The 27,373-nt window shown below is 40.0% G+C and overlaps 2 protein-coding genes across 3 annotated transcripts in view; both read right to left on the bottom strand.

Moving 5' to 3' along the window:
- Positions 1–14,747, bottom strand: part of LOC109035194 (dual specificity tyrosine-phosphorylation-regulated kinase 4) — a 229,384-nt gene extending 214,637 nt beyond the window's left edge. Inside the window, exon 1 of the mRNA XM_072299858.1 lies at positions 14,731–14,747. The gene's annotated coding sequence lies outside the window, so the exon portion shown is untranslated. The remainder of the gene's footprint in view (positions 1–14,730) is intronic.
- Positions 6,489–13,489, bottom strand: LOC109035210 (uncharacterized). Of its 2 annotated transcripts, XM_072299857.1 has the most exons (4): positions 13,184–13,489; positions 9,674–9,996; positions 7,859–7,947; positions 6,489–7,825 (listed from the first exon to the last, which is right to left on the bottom strand). In XM_072299857.1, the coding sequence occupies exons 1-4, from the start codon at positions 13,262–13,264 to the stop codon at positions 7,770–7,772; spliced, it is 549 nt and encodes a 182-aa protein (XP_072155958.1). In that variant the 5' UTR covers positions 13,265–13,489; the 3' UTR covers positions 6,489–7,769. The 2 variants fall into 2 exon arrangements, with proteins under 2 accessions (XP_072155958.1, XP_018904316.2); XM_019048771.2 differs by having other exon boundaries at positions 6,489–7,947; positions 13,184–13,485.
- Positions 14,748–27,373: the final 12,626 nt, after the last annotated feature.

Below are 27,373 nucleotides of genomic sequence, written 5' to 3'. Positions count from 1 at the left end.
ACGCTCATCAAATATTAATAGAATCGCTACAATAGATCCTTTCGGTCTGACGTCATGCCGATTAACACTTCATCGCAAGCAGGCTCACAATTCGACGGTGAATCTGCAGAAACGCGTATCTCAGTCTGTGATAATGCTGGCAGAATTCCTGTCATAATTTATTTTCTGAATGGAAAACTTCCCTCTCCTTTGATTTCTTGAACACCTCTTGGCTTATTATGCACGTGTAAAGAATATTATTTGAAATTTTTATGCAATAGTGTTGGTTCGTTCTCCTGTGGTATGTGGTACTAACATAAAATAAGAATAGAGATTTTGATGGAGATTTTTGATCACAGGCGAGATGCTTGTTTTTGCAGTGCTCCAGTCGAGCACAATCAGTCATCATATTTTTATCCACGAGAGAGGTTTACAGCATGGACTTCAAGGGAACAGACCTCGTAGAAAGGCTTCGAGCCATCATTGGCTAGCGACTGTCATCTGTGTCCATTCTATGGTATTGTTAGTTTACCATTAGTTTTATTTTTTAAAAATGGGCTATTGAAATAATATTATTCCTTCAATGAACTGAAACCTAATTCATGAAAGCAAAAGCAACAGTTACAAAAACCGCTGATTCCTGGTTTCTTCCAACCTGTACCCATATAATGGCTCCTGGAGATAATGAGGTTTTAATGGCAAATTCTTCAGAATTAAATGGTTCAATTGGGAATTGAGGTATAGATAAAACTGAGCCACCTGACATCAAAATGTCATAAGAATCTGAAAAATTCTTTCCTGAAATGGCGAACTTAATAGAGTGATACATTTTCCACGAACTTTTTAATAAAACGACTCAATTTCCACTCTTATTAATGCTTTAAATAATAGTAGTAATATAAAAAAAAAAAAAAAAACTATCCAAAACGTCACCGTGAAAAGTACCATGAGGATATGGAAAAGTTAAAGATAAAGTTTCCCGCAAAACAAATTAAACAAAAGCGGCAATTTGCAACGTTGCAATCAAAGGAAGCATTTTCCGACTTTAACCATCAATGTGTACTGTTGATCCGTTTTCAGTAACGTCGACTATCGCTCCGTTTATTCCGTTAAAGCAATAGTCTTCCAGGAGTTCCAGGCGGCGAATTCAACGCGTAAAAATAGCCTTCAATTGCGAGGTTATACTCAACGTGTACAGCAGCGTTCGAATAGTTGTATGACAACGCCGTGCACTTAGAATGCGTCTGCGAGCTCTCTCCATACGCTGCGCTGACGGTGAGTCGCTTATAAGTATATGTTTTACTATGCGTGTACTGTTTTCAACTGAAAAACTTCGAGATAATAGTATTTAGTCATGATCACAGTTTCCTCTCATTTGGTTTGATCAATAAATGATGCATATATTTGCACTGCTTGTCTCATATTCATTACTGATAAAACTTATGATATGAAACATTAGTAAACGTTGAATTGGACAAGACTTGGCTGAATAAGACGAAGAAGGACGTCACTCAATCACTCAACTCATCTCTTGAAAAGCTATTTTATATCTTCCTCAATTCAAAATGTTGCAGTTTGGCGCCTGGATTGAAGTTATTAATTTTAGCAAACCTATCGTTTTAATATAAACAGCACGAGTCTATGACAACTCTGCTTAATGTATTCAGAGGAAACTGTTACACTTCCTTTTTTTTGAGCGACATTCACGGTTACGGTTTTCATTTTCTGGTCCTGGAAGTTTGAATCCTTGCCGATAACTCGTGCTGAAAAAGCGCCTTCATACTCGGGGGCCGCAACGTTTTGTACATAGAATTAGGGAACTCTTACATTTTAAACAAGTAGCTTGCATGAGTAGGTCTCGCATGATTTTCGGTTGAATTTTCATCTTTATGTTATTCCAGAGAAACAGATTGAAACCGTACTGAATGTTTAAAATATTATTCTATCGAGAAATATCACATAAAAGATCATTTGGGCGCAACATGATAGTTGTTGAGGAACTTCTATAGGTGCAGTTCACTCGATTGAGTTCTAATCGGGCATGCGGACTGTGAGAAATACACCTATTGATGATGAAATACACTATTGAATACAGCCGTAATTGGAGATAAGAGTATTAAAGGATTAAAAACCATGAAATAAACAGAAAAAATCAGTTTATCTATGCAGAAAAATCTCACAAAAGAGATTTGAAGAAAACACTCTTGAGAGTATTTTTGCGGCATGTCCATAAAATTTTAAAAGTTCAGCATGTTGGAAAGCTGAAAGGGTGCCTACTTCAACGCAGTCTTAATTGAACCCCTAGTGTGACAAGATATTTAAGTGATATTTACAAAGAATCTCTTAAGCAAGCACTCCAACTTCCTTCAGAATTTAGTGTTCATAAAAACACTTAGAGACGTGAAGCCTATTTGAATCGAGCACAAACGCTGAACCAGAAAAGTAGATATAATACTAACTACTACATTATAGACGGTTAAAATAACTCATGGATCATACCTGCTCATCATCGTCACCAGGATTGTTATTGTTGAGAGTCATCTTGAAAATCGTGGTTATTCGAAAGCTTTCGTCACTTTCCAACAAAAACGTTTAAAAAGTCACGAGAACTCAGTTTTCCAACTTTTAAATGTATCAACTCTGTGCTTTATTTTGCGGTTCAATTCAATCCGATGCTGAAAGCAGTCGCAAAACGGTCAACTGCTTACTTTACTGTGGCCTCCGAATGAAACACCAAATAGTTTCCGAGAAAGAATCATATCTGCTGACATGCCCAAAGTTTAATTGAAAGTAGGCCTGCTAAGAAATTACGGAAAGTTTTGCCTGCAGATGAAGGACATCTTTTTAGCGCCAAGATCAGAGAGGAGACAAACCCACACGACACAGGAATTTACGAGTCAGTTATCGTTGATTGATTCAATTGATTGCTCAGTCTCCAGGATTACTTAATTCTCTATGAGCCGAAGGAAGAATCATACGATTAGACTTAAACACGCTAGGTATGAAAATTAGAACCGTAAAATAAGTTTTTAGTCAAATTTTATCAGACAATTTTTGGCTCTGACCACACTCTTGTCGATAGAGTAACGATTTTTCTTCGTTTTGATTATAGCAGATTGATTCGAGCCTTTCACTGATCGCTCCAGTCTAACGTTGGAACCTTAAAAAATAATTTACGCGAATAATCTTCCAAGGCTTACTTTAAAAGCTGACTAAACACTGAGTACACAAGAGAAGGTTAATAATGATTAGGAATTAGGGAAAAATTCAGCAAAAAAAGGCAATCACTGAGGTGCTTATACGGAAGCTTACTTAACACCGATTACACGAGTGAAGGTTAATAATGATTAGGAATTCCGAAAAATTCGAGTTTAATATGTCGCTTAGAGTTAAAATTTGTTTTATCACCGCTTGTCTCGTCACGCCAACATATGCTATCAACGACTTTAAGTACTTTTTCGAACTGGTAGACAGGTATTAAGTGGCACAAATGAAACCAAAACGTTAACTGCTTTTTGATTTAAAATTCAATTCATAAAATTTTCAACACAGTTCCGGAAATCGACACTTTCTATCGTTCGGGAGTTTCCAAAGATGACTTGCTCGTAGTCGTGGCGACACCAGAGAAAATGAACCACCTCGTTCGCGGTCATTCTATCACTAAAGCGAGATCTATCACGCGCTCGGATAGAATTTTACGACGGATTAATTCCGATTTGGATTATTTCATCCACGCGGAACCACGGTTTATAACGTCACGTGAAAAGCAACCCCGGGCTCGGGTGTCGATACAGGTGGAGGAATAGACAAGCACTGGAAACAACAGCGACGAGTCGGAAACGGGAGCGAATTAGGGTAGCCGCGATTCGGCGGAAAAAACTATCGGTGCACGTGTATGTGACACGGCAGCACGTGAGGGCTGACCCACACGTGACGTTAACCTGTGAGCTCCTTACGATTGACGTCATCCGGATCAATGGGCTAAAAAGGTGCATGAACGGGTGGGAGGCGAAGAAGCGGTGGCTGTCCTGTAAAACTCGTTTAAGATTGAGGGTGAGGGTGGTTTCAGACGACAAGATAGTCGGCACTGTCACGTTGAAAATGTATTATTGTCAAGGATTGTTCGTTGTAAATTTTATCTGCATGCCATGTGAGCGAAATGGAGCTTTGCTCTTAAACCACGTCTGTGCGAAAGAATAAGTTGTTTTTACAACGTCCAGAAATCACTCGTCGACGTCTCGCGACGGTGAGACCCAAAAACCAAGTATCTCGCCTCGCGGCGTTCCAGACTAGAGTCCCTTTATACCCAGAGTTATGACAACTCACTTTTGGTTGGGCTGAAAGTGGCCTAAAAAAAATCCAATTCTGATTGGTTCTCGCTCATGGGGGCCGAAACGAGTGCACCAAAATGGCGGTACCTCGAATGTGAACGAGAATAATGAAAATATTACCTAATTGTGGTTTATCAAGAGTAAAGTGTTATTTCCATCGGTCCAAAATGAAAATAGATTAAGAAATTATTCACAAACCAATCCCATTTTCTTTTTAATTGATCAATTTGTTGATGTTGTTGTTTTTGTGTGACAGACATCGCAGGATTCCTGATCCTTATCCCTCAATATCGTTCGTTTGGGTGCACTCGTTTCGGCCTCCATGGCCAGCCAAGGCCGGCTGCCAGTCAGCTGATAATCGAGTTGTCTTAACTCTGGGTATAAAGGGACTCTATTCCAGACTTCCTGTCTCGCTTTCGTTGAAAATTCTTTGAAAAATTCTAAGGAATGATGTTGGTTTTTTTCTAGCTTTTAATAAAATAAAGAAACATCGAATATTTTAAAACACCACAAATGGACTATACATTTTGCAATTTGGAACGATAAATTCTAGCCCAGTTCAAAAACAACGTATGTGCCATTAGTTTCCCTATACACAAAAGTGTTTTTCCAGAAGAGCCAGAATTTATAGTTCCAAATTGCAAAATGCAGTCCAAATGGCAAACGTGGTTCGGGAGTCTCACCGTCAATGAGTGTTAAGTGTCGATTTGGCTTTAAAACGATGCAACTATTTGGCCTTCTGAGGCCACGTTAGGAAGTATCTTTTCACATTGAAGGCGTTACTTATGCGTCGACACGCTTCATCAAAGAATTATCTGGATCAATCGTATTACTAGCTGATTCAGCCGTGATAGCGAAAAGAGCAGTAAGTGCATTTCTGTATGAGACACAGGCCCGCCACAAGGGGGGGGGGGATACTGGGTCCTTGGTGCCGGGGCCCGGGCCCTGGAGGGGCCCGTGACGCAAGTGACAAACCACTACGAATTCATGTGTAACCCTTGTCTCGTAGGGAAAAGTGAAAAAATTACCCTAAAAATTCCGCAAAAGGTGAATAAAGTTTTAAAAACACGCTAGGGCACTATAAAATTTTTCTTACTTTTTTAGAGATTTTCAAGATTTTGAGTATATGTAGAATGATATTTTTAGTAACTGTGTTTCATTTTCTTCCGTTGTCGGATGCTAAGAGGCTCCTTTCTGGGCATCCTCGACTTCAATGGCTTAACTCCCTTGCCATAGACGTACGAAAGGGGAGTCCAGGGGGGCCCGGCTCCCCATAGAATTGAAAATTATCATCTGCCCCCTCAAAAAAAAATTTATAGATGTTTTGAATGCAACAATTCGAAAGTTTTTGGTGCTGAAAGTAGACAAAAAGGCGTAATTATTCTGCAGAAATTGATGGAAAATCTCCATCATGAGAGCTTCAAAATGCATCCAAATAGATTTAAAATTTCAAAAATTTCCCGGGGGAGGCCCCCCGGACCCCCCCCCCCCCCCTGTGCTAGGGGCCCGGGCCAGAAAATTGGTACCAGGGCCCGAGATGGGATGTGGCGGGCCTGATGAGACATATACAACGTTAACGTTTTAACGTACACGTTTTTTTATAATTGGACGTATGACGTATTTCTGTCAAACGGAACGATGTGCATTATGACGTGAGCCCTGTCATGCATACATTCTTATGGGTCTCAGGGCTCATGTCCTAATGCACACAGTTCCGTTCGACAGAAATACGTCCAATTAGCACATGCTTTTATGTTTCTCGAGGCTCATCCCAGCATGCAATTACTGCTCTCTTCGCTATCACGGGCAGAATTTGCGTACTGCCGCACTGTTGATTGGGTTTTTAAAAGATGCAACTACGTATTCGGCCTTTGCGGCCACTCTAGGAGGAATCTTTTCATAATGAAGGCGACATTCGACCCATAACATTGACACCGTAGATCACTGATGATCGTCCTGAAACCGGAATACTTGCGACTTAATTATTGGTCCTCTCATGGACGTTACTTGAATTTTCGAGATGAATTTTCTAGTCTCTCTCTCTCTCTATTAAGACAAGAGAAAACGAGAAAACGGAATCTGGATCGGCGATTTCGAGACACTCATGCAATCGAAATACGTGCTGTCGTATTTTTATCTGTTCCATGGTAGGATGAAGGAAAATGAAAAAAATAAAAATAATAATCAAGAATTGTTTTTCATTCCAAAAATGAAATTTGCGAGGAAAATAACGCTGAATTATGAGATGCCTATTGTGTAGCCTTGATAGAAGCTACAAGAACTTTGATTATTTCATTTGATTCTCCATTCGAACCCAAAGTCAGGCGGACATTTCACCGTATCCAGGACGCAAGAACGTAACTAACTAAGTGTAAATGTCAACGTTGCAATCTTTTCTCTGGCAAATATAATTTTTACCGAGGACTGTATTGCTTTTCTGATAGAAAATTCCTCCATAATTTTTCTTCTGATTCCACACAAAAATTGGCAGAATTTTGGAGAGAAATCACACAGTCTTTTGCCTGTTTAAATCAGAGTTGCCTCACGGAGAAAATGTGTAAAAGGTTATCCCCTAAAATTGTGCTATTACCCCAATTTGTTGAATGATATGGACATTTCCAATTAATTGTAGTTGTACCGCAACTAAAGTTGCGGAATCGTACCGCACCATTTGAGTTAGTAACCTAATTTATTGGGGTTCTACCACAATCAATTGGGGCACTACCGCAAGTAATAGGGGTTCTACCACAATTAATTGGAAATGCCCATATCCTCCGACAACCTCGTGCTGTTTTTTTATCCGTGCTGAGTTAGTTTTGCAACTTTGGAATGAAGAAACGATCCCGTGTCTTGGAGACGATGATTTTGCGGATACTCTCCTCTCTTGTGTGTAAAGTGCCAGATACACCTGCGAACTAGACGCGCGTGTTGAGCGGCGAGTAGGCCTTAGGCCGTGTTCGGCAGATTCCGTAGCCAATCAGGTTGCAAATCGCCGCCCGTAACTCGGCTAAAGATCCTACTTTTCGCGTCTAGACGCGCGTCTAGCAAGCAGGTGAATATGGCGCTTTCTTTACAATATGGCTCAAGCACACTGCTTAATAGGTATGTTACCACTTGGGGTTTGAACGACACAGGTCTCGTGTCCGTCGATCTCCTGGCACGTGGCGAAGGTTGCCCCAGCGCAAGGACTACCCTTCCCAGCGGTGCCTGCAGGCCCCGTTTGCGTCTGCTGCTGCTGCTGCTGCTGCTGCTGTCCGTAACCCGAGGTGAGACTCTGAAGGTTCATCGGACCACTCATCGCCCTCTGCTGACGCGTCGTACCGTAGTCGTCCGTGTCAGTCCCAGCAGGTGTCATCGGTGTCGCTTTCTGGGGAGTCTGCTGAGGGTTCACACCAGGAGACACTGCGTTCGGGTTTCCTCCCTTTGGACTCATCCCGTTTGGACTCACTCCATTTGGACTCATCCGTTTGGACTCATCCCGTTTGGGCTCATCATTCCGTTTTGTTGAGGGTTCACCGCATTGGAGCCCATGTTCTGTTGAGGGTTCATGGTACCGCCACCTTGTTGGGAGTTCGTGTTACCGCCTGCGTTCGGGCTGTTGAACCAGCTCGAGTATTTTTGTAGCATGCTTTGACACCTGGGAAGAATGAAATGGATTCGTGCTGAGTGAATTAAAATCAATAAAAGCGCGAATGTCCAAGTGGCTATGTAACTCTGAAAGAGCATCTGGCCAGCCGGGGAATGTTGTAGCTCCGATATTGAGGCTGTCGATCTGCAAAGACTATGACAGTAACGCTTAGAGTGCGATCTAACTAAGTAGCATTCTAGTTTTTTTTTTTTTTTTTTTTTTTTTTTTTTTTTTTTTTTTTTTTTTTTTTTTAATTATGAGTGAGAAATTTGAATCAATGCATCGAAAAACTCCAATATCTTTGTTCGGAGTTACTGTCGATACTCTTTGTTGTAAAAGTCGTGGTCCAGTTGAAATTTCGATTATAAAAATATATCATATCATTTTGAATTCTCATCTCGTTTATCGCTCTATTACAAAACAACTTCGGGTCTTTTGAGACCTAAATCCTTCAGACTGGGTTCATATCTGGGCGTTGAGTTACAGTAGACGTGTGGGGGATGGTATGGATTCTATCAACATGAATCTAGCAACAAATAACAGCGTGAACCGATCGACACCGATTCGATCGACAAGCCCGTGAATCGATCGGCAAGCCCGTAAATCGATCAACAAACCCGTAAATCGATCGACAAACCCGTCAATCGATCGAATGCTTTCGATCGAATCGAAACCAGTTTTTTAATAATTTGTCGATCGAATCGGTGTCGATCGATTCACGTTTTTATTTTTCGACTCGACAGCACTTCATTAAAACTGCCGTGGTGTTTCTTCTCTGTGCGAAGAAAGTTCTGCAAAAACTCCAAGGAATGATGTCAATTTCTTCTCCTCTAAAAAAATAATATAGAAACGGAGATTTTCAAACACCGCAAACGAGATACGCGGTTGTGAACTTACGCCGTCGGTGTATTTTAAGGAGTATCGAAAGGACTAAAAACACAGCCCACTTGAGGCCAAACTTCAAAATTATCAATACAACCGCAGTCGTTCAAATTTTTGAACGAGGAAATACTAATACCTCGTACAGGAAAATTCCGTCGAGAAAACTCGGGGTCATGCGCAATCAATCCACACGGAGAAAAACTTTTTGCGCATGGGACCCAAAGTTGAGGTCATATGGATCTCTGAAGTTTTCTGATCACGCATCTGGAAACTCGAGGTCGAGCTGCCGAAGTTCGGGTCAGACATCGAGGCACTTCGGTATGTACCAAAGTACTTCAGATGTGTGACCCGAACCCTTCGGTATACACTGAGAAAAAACTATGGCTTATAAACCTATTAGAGGTAAATATGGAACACCACTAATAGTAGTACCTCTACATATAATAATAGCACATATACCTTAGTTATGGTACGGGGTACCTTAATTAGGTACAGAGACCTTAGTATGGTTCACAGACCGAGAATCATTAGTTTATTTACGACTATTATAGGTGTTCCATATTTACCTCTAATAGGTTTATAAACCATAGTTTTTTCTCAGTGTACATCAAAGTGCTTCAGATGTCTGACGTGAACTTCGACGGCTGGACCTCAAGTTTTTGGAAACGTGATCCGAAAACTTCAGGGATCCATATGACCTCAACTTCGGGTCCCACGTATGAAGTTGTTTTCTCCGTGCAGCGTCTTCAACTACATAGGATCCGACTATAATCTCAAAATATTTTCAATTCGAAAAAATTCACGCGGATCGAATCCATACCCTCCGAAGTGTGGGCGGACTGAGTTTACAGACCTCTGGTTGGCTGCGATCCTGGAGTCCATCTGTCCGTCGGCGGTGAAGCCGGCGCCATGAAGGGCGCACGGGTTCTCCTTCTTCATCTGATTGAGGACGAGGCTGGTGGTGAGGTAGCCGGCAGCAGCCCCCGCGGCCACCGGGAGCAGCATCCCGGCGGCCTTTCCAAATCCGCCGCGTCTTCGCGCCGGAGGCGGCGGCGGCATCGGGCGATACGGGTGTCCGTACGCCGGCGGCGGGGGCGGTACCCCCTTCGACCGACTCCGCCCGAACCAACCTCGCTTACTCAGCGCGTGAACCGCTGAGGTCTCATCCGCCCCCGCCTTCAGTGGAAAAATCAAGGTAGTACAAAATGAAATAGCTTAAGACAGATGGAATTACCCTGACATACACAATGGAGGGCGGAAATGACAGATAAATTACGGAAACGGCCAAAATTTTACGCCTAGCTGATTATTTGATAAAGCCCAGATTGCTGAAATTGATAAAGAAAGCTATAGAAAAAAAAAACAACAAGGAAATGGAGGGATCCTACTGGTGGAGGTAGGTGGTTGCAATAGGAAAAGGTGGTAATAAAGAATGAAATAGCTTAAGACAGATGGAATTACCCTGACATACACAATGGAGCACTGGAAAAAAAAACACATTGGATATAGAGTCCAGACTCTTGAAAACACTGACAAGAAAGAATACTCTTGATTCAATCGGATTTTTGATTGAATCAAAACGAAATCCGCTTAAATTAAGAGGCTTGGTTCTTGGTGTAAGCTAGATTCTAATTGAATCAAGCAGGGACGGACTGGCCGGGGTGGCGATGGGGCGAGGGGCCCCTTTTGGCCGATTTGAAGGGCCGTATTTCGCCGTTTCGAAGAAGCGCCCGAGGGCTTCTTCGGTTCGTCCTCGAGAAAGGGCCCCGAGACTCCTGAGAGGACAGGACACTTTATTGCCGATTCGGAGAGCGCCCTGAAGGAGCTTTTTTATGCCGTATCTAAGGGCGTTGCATTTTGAGAGCCCTTTTTTCTGATTCGAATAAGTCTAAAGGGGTCGTTTTTTGTCATTTCGGAAGAGCCCTGAAGGACTCATTTATTGCCGATTCGAAGAAGACTCGATGGAGCCTTTTTTTGCCGCTTCTAAGGACCTTAAAAGAGCCCCTTTATCTGATTCGAAGGAGTCCTTTTTTGCCGTTTCCAAGGGACCATTTATTGCCGATTTGAAGAGGCCTTGATGCGGTTTTATACCGCCTCTAAGGACCTTCAAGGCACCGGGCTCTTTATCGCCGATTCGACAAAAGGGTCCTTTTTGCCGGGGGCCCTTTGGTACTGATTCAGAGAGGCATCGAGGGCGCATTTCTATGCAATTTTGAACTTTGGAGGCCCCTAGTAGGGCACGTTTCCTACCTTCCTCAAGGGATTTCGTAGGGGCCTTCGGCGATTTTTCCCCCCTTTAGCGAAATCAGAATGTGTTCTTTTTAGACTGTCACTATTACTATTCTACTTGATTCTATGTATCTTCTGTATACTAATTTAGCTTTGGCACAATTTTTCGTTGGAAGAGGAAAATAAAAGTTGAATTCCAAGTATACAAGGGATTCTCATTTTTTCATCCAGTTTAAGAAAATATACTAAGTTTTGCATTTCTGGTCTCTTTTTGGATAATGTTTCAAAAATAATATTAAAGAATAGGGTCTAAAATAGCGTAAAATTCATTCTAAAAGGGCCTAATTTTCAAAATTTTCCGGGGGAGGGCCCCCGGACCCCCCTTCTACTGGGGGGCCCCCCCAGACCCCCCTAGGGGCCCGCCCCATACTTAATTTAGGGCCAGTCCGCCCCTGGAATCAAGAGTACTTTTTCTTGTCGATGTTTTTAAGAGTCTGGACTCTAGATCCAATGTGTTTTTTTTCCAGTGAGGGCGGAAATGACGGAATCCGTTTCTTTTTTTTTTTTTTTTTTTGATACCTACATTTGAAAAATTGCAACATTTGCCGCCCCCTTAAGTTGCCGCCATGGGCCACGGCCCATGTGGCCAGCCCCTAAATCCGGCCCTGATTGTATAATTGACATTTGAAACGTGTCGGGCATATTTTTTAACAATTTAATTGTTAAATCAGCAATCTATTTTTTTCGTACAAGCGTTCAGCGTTGCGCGTTACTCGAATAAGAATTACGCGAATAAGATTTGATGATATTTGCATTTTTACTCAAAATTCGAAGATACGAGTACTCTCTTACAAACGATTTTGGGCAGAAACACTTTCTACTTTTTTTTCATGCGATAAAAATCAGCCGCATAAAATGTTCGCTAAGAGTTCCCCGCTGAATGTATAGCAGTTTTTATTTAATGACGCTGCAGTTCAACAGTGAGACTCCCGAACCACGTATCTCGGTTTGCGACGTTGCAGACTTCCTATCATACTTTTACTTTTAAATAAACATCAGTTACTCAACGTCAATTTTTAAAAACTTCCGTGGTTATTCTTCTCCGTACGAAGCAAATTCTAGGGAAACCAAGGAGATGATGTAGGTATGTTCTCCTTTCAAAAAATAAAACCGGAGTGGGGATTTTTAAACACTGCAAATGAGATGCGAGGTTTGGGAGTTCAGCGAGTATCACCGCGCGTCAATTTGGATTTTAAATCGGAACACTAGAGGACATGGGAAACATAGTGATAACCATGCGTTTCGGATGAGATAAGACGTTTATCAGCTTTGAAAGCTGAGGTTTCATCTTGCATGATGTTTTCCTTATTTTTGAGTAACTACCTTTACCTCAAAATTATATGATACTTCTTATAATAAATTATAAATACTCATCTCATAAGGATCCGGATTTTTTTGTAATAAAACAGTAAATCAGTAAATCAGTAAATCAGTAAATCAGTTGATTAGTAAATTTCGAATAATGGGGTACGTGATACTAAAGTGGACGTATTTATGCTAAAAGGAACTATGTGCATAGTGATTGCGTGAGACATAGTTCCTTTCGGCATAAATACATCCAAATGTAGATTCGCTTCGCCTAAAACAGATCTGTGAGTGAGGGGCTTGGAGGACGATAGGCATAAGGTGCAGTTTCTGCTATTCCGAGAAATGCGTGAAAGAAGTTTCGAAATCGCACGGATCCTTACGATGGAAAGAAATTTCAAACTGATTGTTTGATGTTTAAAAATTGGAATTCAGGAGCGAATATTTCAGAGATTGTGCCTTCAAACTAGTTTTTACTTTTAATCATTATAATGCGGTAGATTAGTATTGTCTTCATCTTGCGTAGATAAATTGTGAGATTCACAAATAATAACATTCACTGATTGTCCTCCAGGGAGAAACAACGAAAATGGACATCTCGAAATTCGCAATCGAGATAAACGTTTAGGGACTTTAACCATCGATTACTTCGAAGAAACCCCTCCTGCGCTTTAAAGGGGATAAATTACCCTCTTTAATTTGTTGTAGGGGGAGAGGGAAGGGAGTGATTTCACACTGAGGAGAAAGGCGGTGTATAAAAATATCTTACCGGTATTTGTATCATCCCACATATCTGGGACACCGAAACAAAAGTAAGGACTGTGAAGATATAGATTTGTTGAGAGTTCATTGTATCCTACCCAAAATGTACAAACAAAGGAAAATTCAATTAACCTCGATAAGTATTAGAATACTTATTCTGCCAGGATGCGAACTGAAAGAAAATTAGAAGAAATTCGCACTTTCCTACCCTCAACAATTGGTTTCAATGATCAAGGCTGAGCTTAGCATACGTCAAGCCAGCGGTATCGTTTGAACTGATCCTCATTTCCTTGTGTACTTTAGCTCTTTGATGTTACGATATTTTGAGAATGGCTATCGTAATGGAAATTAAGTACGCCTCCAAATAAACTGGGTAATTTGTGAGTGGGTAACTGGGTATAGCAGTTGTGCAAAGTTTACCCGCAGTCCCGCAGTAAGTTTAATCAAATGTGTTTTGGTCTTGCTGTATGCCATACCTTGATCGGGCACTCCATTAGCTCCAACTATTTATTGTTCAATAGAGAAAACGAAACAAGGGGAGCAAGGAGAATACTTTTCGATATTTACTTTTAAAATTTCGTGGCGCTCATTAAAATTGGATGATGAACGGGATTATTTGGACTTCATTTTGCAATAGTGAATTAAAATTTTTGGCTCACGTTAGAAACAACGCATGTGCCGTTAGTTTCTCTATGCAGATGGGTGCTTTTACGGATGGTTCAGAGACTTCACTTCCTTATTGCAGAATTATGTCCATTGTCATGTCCAGGACCGTATTAGTTGCGAAGTTTAAACTGGGCTACAGTTTGTAATAAGGGACTACAATTTCGGAGGGTATGGATTCGATCGACATGAATCGATCGAAAAATGAAAACGTGAATCGATCGACACCGATTCGATCGACAACCGTGAATCGGTCGACAAACCTATGAATCGATCGACAAACCCGTGAATGGATCGACAAAAGCCGTGAATCGATCGAAAAATGCGTGACTCGATCGACAAACCCGTGAATTGATCGAAAAACCCGTGAGTGGATCGACAAACCCGTGAGTCGATCGACAAGCCCGTGAATCAATCGAATTTTGTCGACGGAATCGGTGTCGATTGATTCACGTCGATCGATTCACGTTTTCATTTTTCGATCCATTCATGTCGATCGAATCGACACGGGTGTCTTTAAATTGACTATCGATCAAATCGATGTCGATTGATTCATGTCGATCGATTCGCACGTTTTCACTTTTCGATCGATTCATGTCGATGACGAATTGACACCGGTTTTTTAATAATTTTTTCCAACTTAAAATTTTAATTTTTTCAGACTATTTTGTTCGCAATATAATAAAATATCTGATAATTTTAAAGAGAAACATACATAAATTTCATCAAAAATAAATGTTTTATTCGAGGAAATTTGGCAACTTTCGAATGTTCATACGGCGTTCTTCCTTAGCACAGCAGTGTAGCCTGCGTTGAAAAAAAATTAGCTTAAAGCCGCCCAAATTTTTTTTATCTTAATTTAAGCTGATGCAGAAAATTAAAATTACATACCTTATGAGAGTCTCGCAGCTATCAATCCTGAAATACGAGAAAAGGAGGTCATTAATATCACAGGTTGCATTGAAATGAGGAAGGATACTAGTGGTTAATTATATGTAAAGGAAACACGCAATATGGGATTATTCAGCAATTTTTAATTGCTGTACTTCTGGGAAATAGAAAGGGAAAGGCCGTTTCTACATAAATATACAGTAATTTTCCCTGATTTTGTTAAATTATAGTAAACCACGAAAAACGAGTTCGACTTAGCGTGCACGAAGAAAAAAACGTCTGCATGGGACCCGCAGTTGAGATCATATGGATCTCTGAAGTTTTCTGATCACGCATCCGAAAACTTGAGATCGAGCTGCCGAAGTTCGGGTCTGACATCGAGGCACTTCGGTATGTACCGAAGTACTTCAGATGTGTGACCCAAACCCTTCGGTATATATTGAAGTACTTCAGATATCTGACCCGAACTTCGGCAGCTGGACCTCAAGTTTTAGATACGTGATCCGAAAACTTCAGAGATCCATGTGACCTCAACCGCGGGTCCCACGGACGAAGTTTTTTTCTCCGTGTGACTGCAGTATTTCAATTTAGACTTTTTACAAAAAAATGCTACTTTAACCATCACTGTGGTTAAATTGGCTTTCCACTTGTAATATTTCCCCTCGGTTGAATTAGCTTGCAAGTGGAAAGCTATAATGTAACCACGAGGTTGGTTAAAATAGCATTTTTTTTTTTTTTTTTTTTTTTTGTAAAATCTACATAGACTGTCCAAAAAGTACCGAGACTGGTTTTATAACTCAAAAACCAAGATAGCTAGAGGCTTGATCTTGGTTTTATTTAAAAGATCAACTCAATATCTTTCGATTGAGACCAAAATTAAAACTTTCGGTCAAATATTTCAAAAGTTATAGCACTGTTTGTAAAAAAAATATCTCGACCCCCTACCGTTTTTTATGACTATTTTCTCTTGCCGAGAACACTCTCTAAATTATTAATGATCAGTACACGGTTCTTTTGCAACTAATCATGGCAAAACCTAATTGATTTGGAAACAATGTCAAGCCGGTGTCGTCCGACTACGGATATAAGGGTTCAAAATCCACGGAAAGAGAATAAACCGTCAGTCAGCCACCCCCAAAAAACCCGGGAAATTTTCGGCAGTTGATGACAGTTCACTGTGCGTGCGTGGTCTACGCTACAGATAGTGAGTGATTTTGTTTCTATGTTCGAAATTTTTGATATCATCATGGAAAGAGATACAGCAGTGGTATCAATAATTTCGAACACAGAAACAAAATCACTCACTATCTGCAGCGTAGACCACGAACGCACTATGAACTGTCATCAACTGCCGAAAATTTCCCGGGTTTTTTGGGGGTGGCTGACCGACGGTTCGTTCTTTCCACGTGCATTTTGAACCCTTATATCCGTAGTCGGACGACACCGGCTTGACAGTGTTTCCAAATCAATTAGGTTTTGCCATGATTAGTTGCAAAAGAACCGTGCACTGATCATTAATAATTTAGAGTGTTCCCGGCAAGAGAAAATAGTCATAAAAAACGGTAGGGGGTCCAGATATTTTTTTTACAAACAGTGCTGTAACTTTTGAAATATTTGACCGAAAGTTTTGATTTTGGTCTCAATCGAGATATTGAGTTAATCTTTCAAACGAGACCAAGATCACGCCTCTAGCTATCTTGGCTTTTGAGTTATAAAACTAGTCTCGGTACTTTTTGGACAGCCTATGCACATTGAAACATTGCAGTCACTTTTCTTTAGCAATTGAATTGTTAAATCAGCAATTTAATTTTTTTCGTGCATGTGGTTCGTATTAAGACTGCCGTGCTAGCGGCGAGCCGTAACTCTCAAATTTTCAAATTCTAATTTCCTTCAAAATTCTCTTTTAGATGAAATCATCAAAATATCTAAAACATCAAAATTCGTCCTACTCAATGTGCCAGATTTATTCAGATATTTATAATAAAATTGGTGTTAATGCAGTAGCGTAGATGGATTGAACATGCTAATTTAAGATTTTTGTTCGTGGTGTTCATGGACTGTGGCCATGAAGCGTTACCCTTATTTGGACCGCGTTAAACAGAAAGGAACCAAGCCACATCAGCTGTTGCCAAATTTAACAGGGAAATTTCATTTTTTACGAAAGAACGTCCGCGCAGATTCCTTTGAAACTTTTAAGGAATTTGCCTTGTATTATGGAGAAAATTCACTAAAATTTGCACAAAAATCCGCACAACCGTTTTCATGTACAAAATTAAAATGCCCGATTAAATTTGGCAATAGCTAATGTGGCTTGGTTCCTTTCTGTTTAACGGGGTCCATTTGTATGATATCGGGATACTAGAAAGCCGTAGAATCACAAAAATTGACGTTGGTTCAGGCGAAACAGCCGTAAGGCGCATTATGCCGCCAGAAAAATTATGAGAGCAGTACTTAAAAAGCCGCCGTTTTCTGACAATTTCTAACGAGAAAATTTGTTTGTTGTTTGTCCAAAACGCAACCACAAAGACAAGCAGAAGATAGCTTTAACAGCTGGGTTGCCTAACGCTATAGCCTAACATGAAAATCAAAGGAATCCTTCGTATAATTCAGCAGTTTACTTTAGGAAATGGGTCCTTGAAGGGATTACCATGATTATTACTACTGACTACAAAAAACACAAAATGTGAAAGAAATATATTGCGAGTTTCGTACACTGAAAAAAAAATCTCGGTGTATTTACTAAGAAAAGGGTAAAATTACCAAGAATTCAGGGTTCTATTTGGACGGAGTTAAACAGAAAGGAACCAAGCCACATCGGGATCGAACCGAGAAAAAGAGGTTTAAAGTTAAGCTCCTGCATAAGACTCAATGTAAAAGATAAACTTCAAGTTCAATTTCTGCAAAATTTGCTCCAACAAAAACTTTGAATTTTTGGCGGTAGATAGTAGAGCAGTGGTTGAGTTCAAAACCACTCATAACTCAATTTTTTCCAAAATGTGGGTTGGTTCCTTTCTGCTTAACTCAGTCCATTTGATCCCAGTTTTTTCTTGGTAAAATTACCATTTATGGAATTGGTAATTTTACCGAGAAATCTCGGTAAAATTATTGACTCTCTTGGTAATTTTACTGGACCCCGGTAAAATCGCGAATATTTTTTATCGACTGTGGTAGAATTACCGAGATAAAATGGCAAAGTTACCGGGAATTGATTACCAGTGAAAGTGGTATTCTTACCTGATAAAAACAGTAAAAATACCGGGTTTTAGGTAAGCTTACCAGTCTGTCTTGGTAAAATTACCAATAATTGGTAAAAAAAGTGAGATGGTAAAGGTACCAACGGACCTTGGTAAAAACGCCGAGAATTTTTTTCCAGTGTAGGTTCCCCTGTAGATTCGTATCTACTTTCTTATCGAAATTATAGAATTTTATCGTCCGTATTTTGTACTTTTTGCGATGACTAATCACTGTAATCCCTTGCAAAAATCTATTTCCAAAGTTATACTGCTAATTTTACTCGAAGTAAGGTTGGACTCGAGGTTACATGGATGATCCAAAAATAATAGTTTCTCATTGCAACGTGTAGTTCATATGGTACATACTTCTTTTTTTGCGCTTAATCTACCTTTAACCATGTACAAACTACGTCCTTTCAGGTGATCATCTTATGGAGTCACAGTAACCCTTCTCCGCGCAAAAACGGCGTAAGCCGCTGTGCGCATTTTTTCCGAAAAAATTCTAACTAAAGTACTCATTCAAAGCTGAAAAAAGCACAAGCGTCAGGTAATAGGCAATCTGTACGTTTGCTAGCTCTTTTTTTCTATTCCTGCGTTTGAGTCTCTCATTGCCAAGGACCGCACTTTTTCTGATGCATGAATAAAAGCACGTATCTGCATATAAAGAAATGGCAAATTTGTTGATTCTAAAAAGAGCCAGTGATTGTGGCTTGTTATTTTGTCCAAGGTCCGATTGGTTTTGGTAAAACAAACTGAAGCGTCCACAGCCGATGTGATTTCGACTGAAAAGTTAGCGCGATCGAAGTACTTTAAAGAAGGAGAAAAAATAGGGGCAATCTAGGAAATATCAACAAAATATTAGCACAGCTGCTAGTAATTCACGCGAAATTTTCATTAGTTTTAATTAACTGACGCCTTCGTATCCAAATTATCACGAGAAATGAAAGCTGCGCCGCGCGCCGCATGTAGCGGCTTAGCGCCTTCCACATCATAGAGATACTTCAAACGCTACACGTTACGCATACGATCCTATGTGCAAATTTCCTATACTGCGCCTGCTAGAGTGTGCAGACGTACAGATGTTATGGAGGTGTACCTACATACACCGTCCACCCGAAATCCACGGATCGTGCTATCGACACATTATGCGACATTTCTGCACGCTTGCATATTTTTCCTCATGCATAACTGAGAGCATATTTAAAATTTCTGGAAGTTTTCCTCAAACCACAAAAAGATATAGACAAATAATTTTTGGAGACATTTAAGGAACGGTCTTAAATGAGTCGCTCTTAAATTAACGCTCTTAGTTGTCGAGTGAAGTTGCATAACGCTGCGATGCGAAACCCTACAACCTCTTGCATTATTATGCGACCGTCCAGGGGAAAAGAAACCTCAGTGCGAAAAAGCGACATTCAGCACCTGAGGCTACAGAACTTTTGGTCCATTAATTTTTTCGTCCAATGTATTTTTTCCATTGATTTTCACCCTTGAAATCTTGTCCTAGTACATAGTTAGTCACACGCTGTCGTTCGTCCAGCGTTTTAAAGTCACATTTTTGGTGTCCAGTAAGATCATACAGGGTGGCCCAGACCTACCGTACCAGGCCTTTTTTTCGGTTAATTTGGGTCGTACGAAGTCCAGGATTGCGGGGATGAATAGGGAATTGACCCCAAGGAATCCGAATTTTATGGTCCTAGAGCCCCCCTGGTGCCCCTAGGGGGGTAAAAGGGGGGTCCGTACTTCAAAAGTCAGGGTTAATGTCAAAATTTTGAAATTATTTCATCGGAATCAGAACGTACGGAAAATTTTAGCTTAAATCAACACCAAGAAATCCAAAATCGGTCCATACGTGTCCAAAATATCGACCCCTAAAGGTGGGGGACAGAGCCCCCTTTCAAAAAAATTCAAGTTCGTTAAATCGACGTAGAGACTCGGAAAAACTGTGTTTTCCTAGGTAATCGACCCCAAGGAATCCAAATTTGAGGGTCCCGTTGTCCTCAGAGACTTTTCTGATGGGGCACATGGGGACTCTGAACTTTCAAAGAGCCTCCCAAAAAAGAGGCTAATTTTGGCCCCTTTTTAGGTATTCGATTCGACCATCGGACCAAGGTTTAAATGGAAGCTCATATTAATAGAAAACTCAGGAAAAAATTTCAAGATGAGTATAGGAACCGTTTTCGAGTTACGGGGGGGCAAAGGGGTCACAATCCGGCCTAATTTTTTGCTGTTTTCTTGTAGAATTGATGTATTGGCGGGGTTCTTATCGTTGTTTACGCATGTGTAGCACATGGATTCCTACGTACTTTTACTTGTAGAATCGATTTTTAACGTTGCCGAATCGATATACTGATCAGTTAAATCGATTTTGAACGATTCATTAGAGGAAAATCGATGATTTTTCAGGATTGAAAGTGTTTATTTTCGATTCATGAATGAATAAATGCACCTGAAATGACTGAAGCACATGTTACCCTATGTATTTTGATACGTAGAATTGATTTTTAACGTTGACGAATCGATTTATCTATCGTTTGTATCGAATTTTTGCGATTTTTTACGGAAAATCGATGACTTTTCGGAATTAAAATCGGGTTTGCTCCATCCGAGATCGTAGATATGTACCCAACATGATTGGAGCACATTGACTCTTACATTTTTTTATACGTAGAATCGATCTACAACCTCGATAAGTCGATATATCGATCAATTGTATTGAATTTTTGCGAATTTTTGCGATTTTTTGCGGAAAATCGATGGTTTATCGGGATTGAGATCGGTGTCCAACCTTAAAAATGATTCTACGTGTAAAAGTACGTGGAAACGGCGTGCTCCGACCGTGTCAGGTGCATATCTCCACCCTCGGACCGTTAGTAACCAATTTCATTCCTGTTCAAAAAATCGATTTTCCATAAAAATCACAAGAAGTCAATATGACCAGCCAATGTATCGACTCGTCGACTTCTTTAAATTGATTTTGCAAGAATAATCACAAACGAATCGATGTGCTCCAGTCATATCTGGTAGATGTTTCCAATGCCAGTCTAAAAGAACCATCGAATATCCGTAAAAAATATCGAAGAAATACGTAAGAATTGATGTGCTCCAATCATAAAGGGTACATTTCTCCGATCTTGGATGGAGAGACACCGATCTCAATCCCGATAAACCATCGATTTTCCGCAAAAAATCGCAAAAATTCGCAAAAATTCAATACAATTGATCGATATATCGACTTATCGAGGTTGTAGATCGATTCTACGTATAAAAAAATGTAAGAGTCAATGTGCTCCAATCATGTTGGGTACATATCTACGATCTCGGATGGAGCAAACCCGATTTTAATTCCGAAAAGTCATCGATTTTCCGTAAAAAATCGCAAAAATTCGATACAAACGATAGATAAATCGATTCGTCAACGTTAAAAATCAATTCTACGTATCAAAATACATAGGGTAACATGTGCTTCAGTCATTTCAGGTGCATTTATTCATTCATGAATCGAAAATAAACACTTTCAATCCTGAAAAATCATCGATTTTCCTTAATGAATCGTTCAAAATCGATTTAACTGATCAGTATATCGATTCGGCAACGTTAAAAATCGATTCTACAAGTAAAAGTACGTAGGAATCCATGTGCTACACATGCGTAAACAACGATAAGAACCCCGCCAATACATCAATTCTACAAGAAAACAGCAAAAAATTAGGCCGGATTGTGACCCCTTTGCCCCCCCGTAACTCGAAAACGGTTCCTATACTCATCTTGAAATTTTTTCCTGAGTTTTCTATTAATATGAGCTTCCATTTAAACCTTGGTCCGATGGCCGAATCGAATACCTAAAAAGGGGCCAAATTTTGGGAGGCTCTTTAACCGGTGTGGAGGTTACCCCTGTGCCCCATCAGAAAAGTCTCTGAGGACAACGGGACCCTCAAATTTGGATTCCTTGGGGTCGATTACCTAGGAATACACATTTTTCCGAGTCTCTACGTCAATTTAACGAACTTGAATTTTTTTGAAAGGGGGCTCTGTCGCCTACCTTTAGGAGTCGGTATTTTGGACACGGATGGGCCGATTTTGGATTTCTTGGTGACGATTTAAGCTAAAATTTTCCGTACGTTCTGATTCCGATGAAATAATTTCAAAATTTTGACATTAACCCTGACTTTTGAAGTACGGACCCCCCTTTTACCCCCCAAGGGGCGCCAGGGGGGCTCTAGGACCATAAAATTCGGATTCCTTGGGGTCGATTCCCTATTCATCCCCGCAATCCTGGACTTCGTACGACCCAAATTAACCGAAAAAAAGGCCTGGTACGGTAGGTCTGGGCCACCCTGTATATCCACTTAAATTTCATATGTCCACCACTTTATTGTGTGGTTGACGCATGGATTGCATTTTGCAAAAAGGAACTAGATACATTGCCATGTTGCTAAGATTGTGCGACTTCACCCTTTGCAATAAAATTACTGTAATCATGCAAAAATATGGAATTTACATGGTAATTTTGGTCTTAAATTTACAATTTTTAGCGTGTGAAATAGAAAATGTGTATAGATGACCAGGTTTTTCTTCCAAGACAAGAGAAGTTGCACAATCTTAGCAACATTGCAATGCTCTTGGTTCCTTTTTGCAAAATGCAGTTCACATGATGTATGTATATTACAAATCAGCCAATGATTGGCAACACTGTCAGAATTTACAAACATTACAAAGAAACAATCTCAGTAAAGAAGTACCTCCGCGCTTGTGCACCTCAAGCTGCGTATGCCACGCGCAGATCCAACACACTCAGACGAAGACTGAGTTGAGTTGAAAGATTCTTAAACATTTTAGATGCATGTTTCTCCCTTTCTACTCGCTTTTGGACCTAAATTTTGGACCTAGTTTTTTTTACCTTACTGGACAGCAAAAATGTGACAAAAAAACGCTGGACAAACGAGAGCGTAGTGACTAAGTATTTAGTGGGACGAATTTCACCTGGAAAAGATTTCGAGGGCGAAAATCCGTAGACAAAATAATAATTGGACAAAAAAGTTCATGGACATAAAAAATTGAACCAAAAGTCCTAAAAGCAAGTCATGAGTAGGCAGAGAGATCTTTGTAATTTCTGTCGAAAAATCGGATCGGAAAGATCATTTCATATAAAGAAAAATCGAATCGGAAAGATCATTTCATATAAGAAAAAATAAGTGGGTTTCGTTCATATGTGTGCCAAAGGAGGCCGTTAACTTGCTAACATTCTATGATTAGGACTGAATTTTGCCATTAGGAACCACTCTTTCTATAGCTTATGTATAAGAAACAGCATATGTGCCATGAGTTTCCCTAGATGCAGATAGGTGTTTTAACGAATGAGCCAGAAATTGTGGTTCCAAAATGCAATATGTAGTCCATTTCATAACCCAAAAGTAGCAGATTAAAGCTATAGTTGTTTTCTCAAAACTTCGTTTTTTTAACTGCAAACTACGAACCGCTGCTATAGTTCCGGTTTTGTTATCACTTATTTGGACTAAATTTTTCATTAGAGACTAGTGTTTCTGGCTCATCCATAAAAACACCTATCTGCATGAGAAAACAAATGGCACATACATATGCATTGTTTCAAGAATTAACCGTAAATAATAGTTCCTTAATGCAAGATGTAGTCAAATTGGCATTTTTACTGTCTGTAGGTAGATCATCCATGTACACTGGTGTCAATTACTCAAGTTTGGAGCTCCTGTGGACTCCACGCACGGTTTACGGAGGACGGATAAGGATGCTAAAACGCCTTCAACTATCGGGGTATGTGACCTGCGTGCCGCCTGAACGCGTCTCCGGCTCATACAAGGAATGCACTGCATTCCTCGTATTTAAACATTCCTTAAACTGGGCAGTTACTGCGATAATTTTCCAGACCAATACGCGTGGGAAGAACTACTTGAGTCTTTGAACATTTGGGGTGTCAAAAAATTGAAACATGCTGAAATTTTCTACGTGTTATTCGAATAGGATTACATACCTTATCAGCGATTCATACGTTCGTAACACACAAGTTAGGACGCAGGAAAATCTGAAAAAGAAGAAAAGAAGAAATATAATAGTTATTGTGATGTATCAAGAGGATTAGAGCTTTGAACTGCAGCAAAGACAGGACGTCATGCAGTTTAGGGCTGGAAGAACATGACTTAGTGAGTAAGTTAATTTAGTTACTTAATTTGATGTATATATAAGTGATTAAGTATGTATAGTATGGGAGCCATCCAGTCAAGAGAAATTTCAAATTTAAACAAGCAATTAAAATTTAAATTTGAAAAGTTCTCTTGACTGGATGTCTCCCATACTGTACATACTTAGGTAACAGTCATTTCATTACTTTTTAAGTGATTAAGTGTACAAACGTTCCTACTTCAAAAATACAAATACAGCCTCAGGACGGTGCGGATGCGCAAGGGGAGAAAATAAATAATTTATCGACAGGAGAGAAGTTATCTCAGACTTGACAATAGGTCAGTTGCGCAGGTAACAGAATCGTGTTTTGATGCTTGATTCTTGTAGATTAGCTAAAAAATAAGATCCGTCCGAACAGAAACTTGTTCAATATTAACCGAGATATCGTCTTTGAAAAACTCAATTTATAACATCATCCACCGTCGTAGTACATACCATGTTATGCACAACCGCGGTGGATGACATAAAAAAGCCGACTTTTCAAAGGACGATATCTCGGTTAATATTGGACGTAGGTAGAAAGTTTCTGTTTGGACAGTTCTTATTTTTAGGTAATCTATAAGAATCAAGCATCAAAACACGATTATGTTACCTGCGCAACTGGCCTATTAAAAAGTAAAAATTACAACAAAAATCTTGACAAACGGTAATTTTTTCATCTCAATATCGCGGCGAATACGGAAATTTTAATATTGATGCGAGCTAAGTATTCATAAACGTCGGTAACTGCAGAGCGGCAAAAACCTGCGATTCTCCTTCAATTTCGAATGATACCACATACCTACTCCGAAGTTCGAATTGTTGCTCCCTTGATTTCCGCGCGAGAAAAAATAGGAAATGACGCGAGTTTCATCTGGAAATCGAGCGAGGTGCGCGAAATTTCCAGCGAAACCGTTGACGCAAATTCAATTACTCGCTTTGCATTTTAGAGTCTGTGGAAATGCGCGGCTTTCCGACCATTTTTCCAACCATACTGTAAAAGTACCCCGCACACCTCTTATGGGAAGCTGCACCATGTCCGATTGCCTTCTGACTTATATCATTCGATTCTCCTCAAGAAGCTGATCAGAAGTTATAATTGCGCCAACTTTCTACGATGCACCGTTTTCGCAGGAAAGCAAAGAGAAGATTCAATTATTCGGTGATAAAAAGCCAGAAAGATTCCTCATTTCAGTGCTCGATTGACAAGCCGGCCGTGTGTCATCAAGGAAATCATGGGGACTCCCGCACCGAGCGGCAGTCTTATCTCGGATTCCGCACGCCGCACTATGGTCCCAATCCGCTCGGGAGCGCTCAAAAATCGATATTTATGAAATTGGACGACATTTTTTTTTCGAGTCAAAATTGATAAATATAGTATCTACGGGTCATAAACTACACGTAGTATACCTCAAAAAAATTTCTAGTCACTTTGAAAGTGTCACAAACTGTGCGAATAGTCGGATATGTATTTTCTGACCCGTGAAGTGGCTATTTCTAACAAAGCGTTCGGAGCCTCTCCTGAATCATGAAATGGTCTCTCAGAATTTTTGCTTATACCATTTTGTAGAGGACTCTAAGAGGATTGTAACGCACTAATTACAATTTTTCTCCGAGGCATTCTGATACATTCTACACAAGGTAGAAGTTGGGTACCTATTTTTCATGAAAAAATGCCGATTTTTCCCACGTACTTTCATTTTAAAAAAAAGTCACCAAAGGTCACCTAATGAGACACCTTTAGGGAGCTTCTACACATCCTTGGGAAGCTACAGTAGAAATATTTCGTGCTTTGGTTTGCTTTTTCTCGAGAAATCGAATTTATTAGGTCTCTAAGTCGGTGGCTAAAATAACGGTATTTAGCAAGTTTAGCCATCGATCAATCTGCAGTCGTCTTAAACTTTTTTGAGGCATGCGACACCTCCAAAAACGTGCTTAAGTAGTCTCTATGAATCCTTAAGAAGGATTTTAAACCAAAAATTGTTGGTTCTTCTTGCTTTTTGAACGAATTTTGAATCTTTTTCGTACCTGCGTGTTTCCTTCAAAATACTGTATTACAACCCTGGAAAGCCCCTCGAAAAATATTCTGAGACATTTGGCACCTCCAGAGACACTTTTAAGTCGTTTCTACAGATCCTTAGGAAGGCAACCGAACCAAAAATAATTGCTTCCGCCTGCTTTTTCGACCAAATTTGAATTTTTTACGTGACTACGTGTTTGCCCCAGAAAAACTCAATTTTTTGCCCTGAAAAACACCTGTAATTGCAGCCTTAACACGTGCTAAGCAATTTTGCATCTACAGAGACGCCATTATGTAGCTTCTATGAATCTTTTTGAGGTTGACCGTTTCGAAAAAAATTTGGTTCCCCCTACTTTTTGAGATTTTTTGAAAAGTTTTCCGTTCCGCAGTTTTATCTTTAAAAATGCTCTTTTCCATCCTAGAAAGTACCTATTGATGTAAAATTCCTTACTCCCCGAATATTTATCCATTGTTGATTGAATTTTCCTTAACGTGACAATATTGCACCCCCCGCTCTTCAACATTGTTATGTACCCGATTTGCGTTTCCCGGCAAATCAACATAAAGAAAAGTCTTCTCTGAAGCATTATTTCGACATTTTTAAAATACAAATGAATTTTAGATCTATTTCATTTTTTTCAGTTTAGTTATCCTTAAAAAAAAAAAAAAAAAAAATTGGGGGGGGTGTCAAAAAATTAAAACATCCTTAATTTTGCATGAACTGTACATGTATGTGCAATGAACGCATGGTTTTCATCCAATCTAAGCAAGTATAACAAGCCAATCGTATGGCAGTTTGTGATTTATGTGAAAAAATGACGGTAACTTTTGCAAATGATTTTTTAGGGAAAAGCGGAGGTCAAATTCGGATTCAGCGCATCAAAATCATGAGGAAAACATATCTTAAATGTATTTATACTCAAACGGAGAGCCGCTATGATTTTTGATCACTGAAAAGTGAATTGGGACCATAGTGCGCCGTTTTGCTCGACCATCCAAATCAGATTCTTGAGGAGCATGAGAACAGGAAAGTCTGAACGTCTACTGGGCGAGTGCGGGAGGGAGATAGCCCCTGAGTCGGCAGGTACAGATAAGAAGACGGACACGCGCTAGGTTTTTTCCTTATTTACATCGGGCCTGTCCTCAAATGCTTTGTTCTTTTTTATTCATATTCGCCGAATAATTGAATCTTCTC

The sequence above is a fragment of the Bemisia tabaci genome, chromosome 4 (genome assembly GCF_918797505.1).
Source record: "Bemisia tabaci chromosome 4, PGI_BMITA_v3".
NCBI classification, from domain to species: domain Eukaryota; kingdom Metazoa; phylum Arthropoda; class Insecta; order Hemiptera; family Aleyrodidae; genus Bemisia; species Bemisia tabaci.
The sequence above is the reverse complement of the archived record's forward strand: the minus strand, read 5'-3'. Positions and strand labels throughout refer to the sequence as shown.